The sequence below is a fragment of the Syngnathoides biaculeatus genome, chromosome 10, assembly GCF_019802595.1.
Source record: "Syngnathoides biaculeatus isolate LvHL_M chromosome 10, ASM1980259v1, whole genome shotgun sequence".
Classification (NCBI taxonomy): domain Eukaryota; kingdom Metazoa; phylum Chordata; class Actinopteri; order Syngnathiformes; family Syngnathidae; genus Syngnathoides; species Syngnathoides biaculeatus.
In genome coordinates, this window is record NC_084649.1 from 12,391,827 (window position 1) to 12,402,751 (window position 10,925).

General features: G+C 40.0%; 1 protein-coding gene across 5 annotated transcripts; it reads right to left on the reverse strand.

The window, feature by feature from the left end:
- Positions 1 to 101: 101 nt before the first annotated feature.
- On the reverse strand, positions 102 to 8,988 carry zgc:113184 (uncharacterized protein LOC553745 homolog). Of its 5 annotated transcripts, none has more exons than XM_061833416.1 (5): positions 8,932 to 8,988; positions 8,107 to 8,178; positions 5,236 to 5,367; positions 4,880 to 5,166; positions 102 to 4,789 (listed from the first exon to the last, which is right to left on the reverse strand). In XM_061833416.1, exons 3-5 carry the CDS (start codon positions 5,345 to 5,347, stop codon positions 4,613 to 4,615), a joined length of 576 nt encoding a protein of 191 aa, XP_061689400.1. In that variant the 5' UTR covers positions 5,348 to 5,367; positions 8,107 to 8,178; positions 8,932 to 8,988; the 3' UTR covers positions 102 to 4,612. The 5 variants fall into 5 exon arrangements, with proteins under 5 accessions (XP_061689400.1, XP_061689398.1, XP_061689399.1 ...); XM_061833414.1 differs by having other exon boundaries at positions 5,236 to 6,235; positions 8,932 to 8,981; XM_061833415.1 differs by lacking the exon at positions 8,932 to 8,988 and adding an exon at positions 6,204 to 6,235 and having other exon boundaries at positions 5,236 to 5,951; positions 8,107 to 8,249.
- Between the last annotated feature and the right edge of the window lie 1,937 nt (positions 8,989 to 10,925).

Below are 10,925 nucleotides of genomic sequence, written 5' to 3' on the forward strand. Positions count from 1 at the left end.
TTGGATCCATCTATTTCTTATGAGCAATGTTGCATGTTGGGGGTTCGGCTTGATATGAAACACCCCAACACACAAGGGGGCACTACAACTTTGGAAATGACCCCCTTTTCAATCACTGCAAGAAAAAAAGTTTTATTTACAAATATAGAAGAAGAAGAATTTGCTGGTCTTCATTTTCAGAAAAAACTCATGGAGAAAAATACATAAGTAATGTTCACACGTCTCCTGTCAGACATAAAATGCAATATATAAACAGATTTGATCTTGATTTATTATTATTATTATTTGTATATACACATGATATGCTTTTGTCATACTGTAGTTGTTCTCTTGATTTTTTTTATTTATCTTTTATACAGTTTTAATCTTTTCAACTCAACTCATAAACAAGTTAGTTTTTTGGCGTTGAAATTGCGTTTGATGAGTTAACTTTCATTTATATACAGAATGTATATTTGTTGTGTTGTGCAGAATATGCCTCATCAGAACAATATTACACGCTAACACGTTTTGAACTAAGATTGAAGGTGAGATTTTATAGTTTTAAAATATATCAATACAGATTTTGACATGGAGATGAATGACTTGTTATGACTCAAAGCCCTTGCCACATTTTTTTTTTTTTATTAGCCTTTGTGTCTGCGTTCAGGCACACAAAGGCAGAATTTTCATTTCTATAACTTGGCCTGTTGCAGGAGTTGCGACAAAGCAGCTGCAACACCTCTGCTGTCATCCTCCTTGCTGTGCCGTTGCTCTCCTGCAAACTGTGACTCATGACGATAACACCATAACTCACACGCTTGATGGATGGAGACATCCTTTCAACACACACAGTAGCATATGTGGAAAACTTAGATTAGGACTGTAGTTCTGTTGACAAAATAAAATAATCCGATGCAAAATCCGTTTAGTAACTTTACCGTACCTTTTTTAAAGTCACATTTAAACGTTCTTTTCTGTCAAACAAATTTGATTAATTTTCCATCTGTTCATGAATAAAAAATTTTCCACCGTTTGTTCTGATTAAGGTTGCAAGGGAGATGCCGCCTATCCGAGTTGACTTTTGAGTGAAGGGTGGGGTAAACCCTGGACTGGTCGCCAGCTAATCACAGGCCGCGTGCTGTATAGACAAACATATATTCATACTCACATTCTCATGCATGGGCATTTTGGAGTCTTAATTGAACGTTAACGTCTATTTCGGAAAGGGGGAGGAAGCAAGAGTACCCAAAGAAAATACACGCAAATATGGGGAGGATTTTCAAACTCCACACACAAAGGCAGCAAACTACCATGTTATGCATATTCTTTTTCTTCTTTACTTTTTCAGCTTGTCCCGTGAGGGGTCGCCACAGCATGTCATCTTTTTCCATCTAAGCCTATCTCGTGCATCTTCCTCTCTAACACCCACTGTCCTCATGAATTCCCTCAACATCAACAACAATCAACCTTTTCTTTGGTCTTCCTCTCGCTCTTTTGCCTGGCAGCTCCATCCTCAACACCCATCTACCAAAACACTCACCCTCCCGCCTCTGAACATGTCCAAACCATCGAAGTCTGCTCTTTCTAACCTTGTCACCAAAACATCTAACTTTGGCTGTCCCTCTAATGAGCTAATTTCTCATCCTATCCAACCTGTTCAGTCCAAGTGAGAACCTCAACATCTTCATTTGTGCCACCTCCAGTTCCGCTTCCTGTTGTTTCTTCAGTGCCACCGTCTCTAATCCGTACATCATGGCTAGCCGCACCACTGTTTTATAAACTTTGCTCTTCATCCTAGCGGAGACTCTTCTGTCACATAGAACACCAGACGACTTCCGCCAACTGTTCCATCCGGCTTGGACCTGTTTCTCTACTTCCTTACCACACTCACCATTGCTCTGTATTGTTGACCCCAAGTACTTGAAGTCGTCCACTCTCGCTATCTTTTCTCCCTGGAGCTTCACTCCTTCTCCTCCGCAACTCTCATTCACGCACATATATTCTGTTATACTTTGGCTAATGTTCATTCCTCTCCTTTCCAGTGCATGCCTCCATCTTTTTTCCTCCACCTGCTCCATGGTTTTACTGCATATCACAATATCATCTACAAACATCATGGTTCAAGGGGATACCATTCTAACCTCATCTGTCAGGCTATCTATTACTACCACAAACAGGACGGGGCTCAGTGTGGATCCCCGATGGAGTCCCTCCTCCACCTTAAATTCTTCTGACACACCTACGGCATATCTCATTGCTGTTCTGCTGTCCTCATACTTGTCCTGTACTATTCTAACATATTTCTCCGCCACACGTTCTCTAGGTCTAGAAAAACACCATGTAGCTCCTTCTGACCTTCTCTATACTTTTCCAGAAGCATCCTCGTATTCTACTGCATGCTATTCTAAAGGAGCCGCCAATAAATTGCGAACAGCTAATATCACGCCAACTCTCTAAATCTGCATTACTTCACTACATAAACAACTAACATAGCTAAAGTTCTAGAATAAATCAAATATCAAGGTGACTCACTGATGTCAACATTATTAAACAAGTATATGAATATCATATACTATAACTGTGGCTTTTGTCATGACCTGTGATTTTCTTTTGATTTTTTTTAAAATTCACTTTAAAACAGATTCAAGCCACATCAACACGTAAAAGTGTTTTAGTGTACCTGCAAAAGTTCTTGAACGTTTCTCCTTTCCATCCACGTTTTCGTGTGTACATCACATCCAGTTCTTTTTTGATACGACAATTATGGCGGTTGTGCAAGTTATGGCGTCACCGTGTGTGAAAACGCCCAAAATTACCAACAAATGTTCACACTGATTGACAATTTTTAGTCTTGAATTTACGGGAAGCCAAAAGCTGTTATTCCGATAAGGAACTTCAGAAATCTGAGGCAGACGTGCTACTCACTAAGATACAGTCGATATGAATTTAAATACAGCAAATCTATTTCAGCTCTGCGATTGGCTGACAACCAGTTCTGGGTTTACCCCGCCTCCTGCACGTTGAAAGCTGGGCTAGGCTCCATCACTCCTGCGTCCCTCATGAGGATAAGCGGCTCTGAAAAAGAATGAATGAATAAATCTGTTTCAATACAAGACAGTCATATCCAAATTGAATTATTTTCCGATTATGAGAAGAAAGAGAGCAAGCGAATGAAGGCAGATGAAGACGTTGTCATCAATCAGCTGTCAGCAGTGTTAATTAGCGCCTTCATTTGTGAAGGCTATTCTTAGCCTTGGTGTTCCCTCCGTAGCAACGCAGCACCGAGCAGCTGACAGATGACCAGTGAAAACTAGATCGCCATCACACGCAGTTTTGTTTTGTTTTGTTTTGTTTTGTTTTTCTTAATCGTGTTGCTATTCCAATAACCTAGAGGTGCTCATTGCTGTTTGAGTCTTAAAAACATTTGAATCTTAAAGCACACTGTGAGATTCTGTTCAGTCCAATACATTAGGCAAAGGATTCATCACCGCAGTGATTCCCAAACGCAGCTTTGATAGATCCATCGTTCGTTTGTCTATGTGAAATATAGTAAAGTGGGGGCAGAACAATTAAATGCACTTCCACAAGATAGCGCAAGGTGCAATTTACCTGTGTATCCATCTGTTGCCATTCATACAACAGAATAATAGATTTGTTTTCAACTAAACAAGTTCAGAATTCACACAAAGTAAATTAATAAGATTGTTATTATCATTATCATCATCATTATTATTATATCACTACAACTTTTGCTTCAATGATTGATCAACAACCAAAATTGTGTAGCAACTTTTTCTTTTTTCATTTTGGTTAATGCTGTTTACACGTAGTAATATGCAAAGTATGTAGGGTTTTATGTACAGTGTATATATATTTTGAGATTGTGTGTCGTGGAAAGAATAACGGGCAAAAATTAGAATGAAAATGACCTGATGATCTTAAATATAATCTTACAAATCAGCACATATTTAATGCACAAAGATATAGATAGATAGATAGATAGATAGATAGATAGATAGATAGATAGATAGATAGATAGATAGATAGATAGATAGATAGATAGATAGATAGATAGATAGATAGATAGATAGATAGATAGATAGATAGATAGATAGATAGATAGATAGATAGATAGATAGATAGATAGATAGATAGATAGATAGATAGATAATGTTTTTTTTAACTTTCATAAGCATCAGTGTTGAGTGTAAATTCCCGAAGCAGGCACAAAGTCTTGAAGATGTTCTAATTTCGCCTGCCAACAGTTGCAATATCTTTAAAAGAGCAGAGGGTGACAGCATCGCTGTACAGACACCTTCATGTTCCCACTCTATTGAGTCCGTGTCCGTCAGAGTTATTCAGTTGCTGTGTAGTTTTGCTGTATTTTACTTTTATTTGATCATAATCAACTCCTCCTGACACTTCCAGTATATGGCAGTTAAGAATGTTATCATATATACTTAATTCAGGCTTCATGAAAGCAATGATTGATTTTGCCCTTATAAATGTAATAATTCTCTGTTTTTATGAATCTATTTACGATGCTTTGGATAAATCACACGTGTGCAGATTGAATTGGGAATTGGGAAACCCAAGGTCGTCTTTCGTGCCGTGTCCGTGGCGATGGCAACTAAGTGATGTGGTTGTGGAGATGTTGCAGGAACTCCCCCTTGGTCGTTGTGTATCCAGGAAAAACGGCTTGGCAAAAGTCGCACACGTTAGATTGCAGCGTTACATCGGACATCAACAATCTGCCTGGAAGACTCGGGAGGTCGAAGCCAAGCAACTGCCGGTCTGACTGAGACATCTGAGGCAAACACAGCACATTTTTACGGGTAAATAAGGGAAACAATGTGCTGGTGCAAATAAATGCTGTCCCCTGATGTGGTTCATTTACCTTCGTTGACTTCTGGTGGTGGCTCCCACGTTCACTGGGAGCATCACAGGGAAATTTATTTGTTAAAGAGTCCTGTCCTAATGACATCTTTTGTTGTGCTTTGCCATAAGACAGCTTCATGCTGAGCTTGGACATATCTTCAGCCAGGAGATGAGTTGTGTTCTCATTTGGAAGGAATGCATACAAGTCAGACGGTGCTGCGGGGTTGTGGGTGCTTATTGTGTTTCCCTGGAAATGCACTGGGATTTCTTGGATACAATTGCCAGTCAAGTCTCCATTGGAAGCACCTGCAGACAAACGCTTTTACTCAGTCATGATAGATAGCCAGATCTATTTTTTGGACTCTTTTGATTAACCTTTGGCTTCCTGCAGGGTGGTCATAAGTCGATGTAACAGAGCCGCCTGCCTAAGACAAAGAGATCTCAGGCGGACAAACTCCTGATAAAGTTCTTTGTATGCGGCTTCCATCTTACGTCACCAGTCTGCAGCTGTGGAAAGAACATGGCTAATTAGATGAGGGTTTAAACACATTTAGCTATGGCACTACAATCCACGGACAAATCTCCATTTAGACTTAGCAAGGCGAACAAACATTTGCCTAATATGTGGCAAATATATTGGCACAGGCGGCACGGTGGCTTAGCTGGAGTGGCACGGTGGATCAGCTGGAAAGTGTTGCTCTCACAGTTCTGAGGTCCCGGGTTCAGTCCCGGACTTGCTTGTGCAGAGTGAAGCTCTCAATTACTCCTACCCTCACCTATGGTCACGAGCTGTGGATAATGACTGAAAGAATAAGATCTCATATATAAGAAGGCAAAATGAGTTTCCTCCACATGGTGTCTGGGCTCTCCCTTAGAGATATTGTGAGAAGCTCCTTCATCTAGGAGGGGCTCAGTGTCGAGCCGCTGCTTCTCCACATTGAGAGGGCTGGGGCATCTGATTCGGATGCATCCCTGGTGAGGTGTTCTGGGGACGTCTCACTGGAATGAGACCCAGGGGATGACCCAGGTCATGCTGGAGAGAATACATCTCTCGGCTGGTCTGGGAATTCCTCGGAATCACCCTGGAAGAGCTGGATGAAGTGGCTGGGGTGAGGGAGGTCTGGGTGTCCTGCAAAAGCTACTGCCCCTGCGACCCAACCCCAGATAAGAGGTAGAAGATGGATGGATGGATGGATGGATGGATGGATGGATGGATGGATGGATGGATGGATGGATGGAAGGATGGTGGAATAACTGTAACGTGTCTACTTTCACAAAATGTGACACATTTTGTATAAACTCTTGTTACATTTGTATCACGCTATCTGGCATCACCGGGTTACCTTTGAGTTGGAGCCTTTCCCAGCTGATCCACCTTGAACATGTGGCATTTGGACAATATGCATGTTTTTGGAACATACAGTACATGGGAAGAAGCAGAGAAAAGATGAAACCTGGATTTGAGCCCCAACCTCAGAACTGCAAACTGTGGACACATCTACTAGATACAGTGAAGAAAATGAGTATTTGAACACCCTGCTATATTGCAAACTCTCCCACTTAGGAATCATGGAGGGGTGTGATATTTTCATTATAGGAACTTGTTCACCGTAAGAGAGATAATCTAAAAAGAAAAATCCAGAAATCACAATGTATGATTTTTTAACCATTTATTTGTGTGATACAGCTGCAAATAAGTAGTTGAACACCTGAGAAAACCAATGTTAATATTTGGTACAGTAACCTTTGTTTGCAATTACAGAGGTCAAACGTTTCCTGTAGTTGTTCACCAGGTTTGCACATACTACAGAAGGGATTTTGGCCCACTCCTCCACACAGATCTTCTCTGGATCAGACAGATTTCTGGGCTGTCACTGAAAAACACGGAGTTTCAGCTCCCTCCAAAGATTTTCTATTGGGTTTAGGTCTGGAGACTGGCTAGGCCACGGCAGAACCTTGATATGCTTCTTACGGAGCCACTCCTTGGTTTTCCTGGGTGTGTGCTTCGGGTTATTGTCATGTTGAAAGACCCAGCCACGACCCATCTTCAATGCTCTGACTGAGGGAAAGAGGTTCTTCCCCAAAATCTCACAATACAGGGCCGCAGTCATCGTCTCCCATGTCGTCCTGTCCCATGCGCAGGAAAAACACCCCCAAAGCATGATTCTAGCACAGTAGTATCACAGTAGGGATGGTGTTCTTAGGATGGAACTCATCATTCATCTTCCTCCAAACACAGTTAGTGGAATTATGACCAAAAAGTTCAATTTTGGTCTCATCTGACCACAAAACCTTCTCCTATGACTCCTCTGTATCATCCAAATGGTCATTGGCAAACTTAAGATGGGCCTTGACATATGCTTGTTTAAGCAGGGGAACTTTCCGTCCCATGCATGATTTCAAACTTTGACGTCTTGGTGTATTACCAACAGTCACCTTGGAAACGGTGGTCCCAGTTCTTTTCAGGTCATTGACCAAGTTCTATCGTGTAGTCCTGGGGTGATTCCTCACCTTTCTAAGGATCAGTGAGACCACGAGGTGATAACTTGCATGGGGAGCCACTCCGATTGAGATTGACCATCATGTTTAGCATCTTCCATTTTCTAATGATTGCTCCAACAGTGAACTTTTTTTAACCAAGCTGCTTGGCAATTTCTCCGTAGCCCTTTCCAGCCATGTGGAGTTGTACATTTTTGTCTCTGGTGTCTTTGGACAGCTTTTGGCCTTGGTCATGTTACAAGTTCGAGTCTTACTGATTATATGGAGTGGACAGGTGTCTTTATGCAGCTAACGATCTCACACAGGTACATCTGATTCAGGATAATACATGGAATGGAGGTGGACTTTTAAAGGCGGAATAACAGGTCTTTGAGGGTCAGAATCCTAGCTGATAGACAGGTGTTCAAATACTTATTTGCAGCTCCCTTGCAGACCCCTCCATGATTTCTAATTCGGAGAACCTGCAATGTAGCAGGGTGTTCAAATACTTGTTTTCTTCACTGTATGTACAGTATGTGGCCTACTTGCTCACAGTACACAGTTTGGGCTAGCTGTAACTGCAAGCATTAACATGAAAAATAATAAAATGTGGAATGTTGGCCTAACCTTCAATATCTTTTCATACGTGGCAGGTTAAGTGAGGATAACAAAGTCAGCTTTAGTTTCATAGAATTTCTGAAGCAAAAAAAAATGTCATGAACTAGGATGCAGACTAAAAATTAGACTCAAACATGACAGTTTACTGACCTGTCACACGATCACCTGCCGCAGCTCCAGCCAGTTACTTCTATCCAGTTATGTTAATCTCATAAATGCCTCCTGTAATAGCCAAAATCGTTTGTTAAATCAATTCTGGACATTGTAGTTCTTTCTCTCGCACCACCTTACGCTAGAAGCTATAAAGAAAAGGGAAATGGCCAAGGAGAATGAGGAAGTGAAAAGCATTTTGTTTAAAGGGAACCTTATCCGTTAAGAGGATGGAAAATATTTTTAGAATGCCAAAGCAAATGTCATTATTGCATGTCTGTCAGTATTTCAGTATAATATATATATATATTTTTAATTTTTTTTTTTTTGGTTTTATTTTTTACAGAAAACTCTCCAAACGTCTCTGTGAGTTCCAAAATTATTTGAACCATGAGTTCAATTTAACTGTATTTGACTTTTGAGTCACTGAAAATTGAGTTATTTTATGAATGGTAAAAATCGCATTTTTTGTAAAACCTTTCACAATGAAAGCTGTAAGTCCACTCTCAAGTGATAACTTGATTTTTTTTTTTTTAACTCAATATGGCACCAAAACCATTTGGGTGAGATACCAATGCAAAAATCTCCAAACTGTCAGTATCTTAATGACTGTCATCAGCTGTCAAATTGCACTGTGAAATCCTTCATTCAATATCAGACTTAAAATACAATGTTTGTATGTTGTTCAAAATAATACTGTGATAATGCATTAGTATTTTTGTAATATACATTTGTCATTATAATCATACAATATTTTGTTTAAATTGTCCTTTTCTTTTGGGGTTCATAATTTTAGATCACAGAGAAATATTCATTTGTACTGACCTGTAGTTTATGAAGAAAAATAAGGAACTCGGTTTGTGTTCTGCTTTTCGTTCACCGCTGTGCATCATTTCCCTCGTTACACTCTAAAATGTGAACATACGTAGATAATCGTGCTGACAGGAACTGACGGCAGACCAAGCAGGTGTCCTAATGGAGAAGATCAGAAGATTGTGTCTCAGAGAGGCCGTACATCCACGTTATTACGAGATTACTCAAACCGTCCAACTCCCACTAATACCAACATTTTTTGTCTTTGTAGTTTGACAAAAACCCACACCTCAAACTCCCTTTATGCATGAAGTCATGTGAGACCGTAACTTCCATTTTGCTCTTTTTGTTGAGTATTATAGTGAAGCAAGGACTAAAAATGTGATGATGACTATAGAATTGAAAATGTTTTTTTCAAGATATATATCTTATATATAGATATAGATAGATAGATATATATATATATATATATATATATATATATAATATATCAAGAAAAGAGCATTGCATGTTACCTATAACATTTACATTTTCCGCATATCCTCACAGAGGTCACGGGCGTGTTGGAGTCTATCCCAGACCCAGAACTGGCCACTAGCCAATTGCAGGGCACATAAAAAGAAGCAACCATTAACACCTACTGGCAATTTTTGGACTTTTGGGATGAAACCGGATCACCTGGAGAAAACCCACGCAAGCAAGGGGAGAACATGCAAACTCCACACAGGCGAGGCCTGATTTGAACCCGGGTCCTCAGACCGATGAGGAAGGAGGGCAACCATGGCGCCAAATCTGCACAAATTCCAAACGTGTTTCTTTTTGAAGACTAAGCGGATCAGGTGCAGCTGGTACATAAATGTGAGTCACTGTCATTGAGATTTATTAAGACGAATGGATGGATGTGTTGCTTGAGGCTGATATTGGTTTAAAAATAAACCTCATTTAATGCAGTGGAATCCGATGGGTGGCAGACTAGTTTCTCTGACATCCATCCACTAGAGCACCACCACTACCCCCCAAGCCCCCCTCTGTCTGAGTTTGCAGCCAGTACCTTGTGATCCCAATGGACTTGCCAGTCCACTACACTTATGTAACGCTCTGTTAAAGGAACACGGGAAGCCTAACACTTATGACATCTTTTCAAAATGGCTTGTGTAGAGTAACACCACATTTGAAAGAACAGACTCTTTTGTAGACCACATTAACCCGAAAGAACCTAAGATATCCAAATCCCTTTTTAAAATTGGGACCCCATGAGTTCTCTAGGGTTAAGATGGACTTGTTTGAATAATTTTAAGACTGTACAGTATTTGCAAGTTTCATAATGGTTTACAACCAGTGTACTGTGTGAGATCAGGTGCCGCAGGAAATCATCAAAGTGTACTTACATTTTTGGCAAATTATCATTTATTTGATTACAAATATATCTTTGTTCATCTGTCTGTGCGACCGATGTGTAGTGGCAGGAAGAATTATTAAATGCCCTTCGATTAGATGGTATAAGATACAGTAAACCTGCGTATCCACCTGCTGCCATTCACACAACAGAATAAATCGTTGCTTACTGTGAGTATATTTGATGTGTGCGATTACACTGGTCCAGTTTTTACGGTAACAAAGTCAGTTCGTGAGTTAATATTTCAAATTAAACATAATTATTGATGAGGAATGCATCCATTTAAATTGCACCTTTGGGCTTAATAACAACATATTGTAGAAAAATTATATTGTTCAAGACACACTTTTTTGTTGTTGAAAAAGGGGAAGTCCACTTATTGAAAATAACAATGTATCAGATAGGTCATTTTATTGGTAGTGTAACTGAAAAATAAAGATTTTCATCAGATATCATTTAAGGTTGTTTATATCGGCAATTTTGAATGTTCCCGGTCGCTGAGATTTTGGGAGTCACATGAGGGTCAGAAGAACCATCCGAATATTCAACATTATTTACAGCCACAAATTCAAATCTGTATGGACGTATTCCTACGTCTTCCCGATCAACC

What these genes read in the sequence shown, in the direction of transcription:
- zgc:113184 (XM_061833416.1), bottom strand. Translation starts at nt 5,347, where the DNA reads ATGGAAGCCGCATACAAAGAACTTTATCAGGAGTTTGTCCGCCTGAGA. An exon ending in CACCCTGCAGGAAGCCAAAG is followed by an intron (nt 5,167 to 5,235) that starts GTTAATCAAAAG and finishes GTTTGTCTGCAG; the next exon opens with GTGCTTCCAATGGAGACTTG. An exon ending in ACCACCAGAAGTCAACGAAG is followed by an intron (nt 4,790 to 4,879) that starts GTAAATGAACCA and finishes TGTTTGCCTCAG; the next exon opens with ATGTCTCAGTCAGACCGGCA.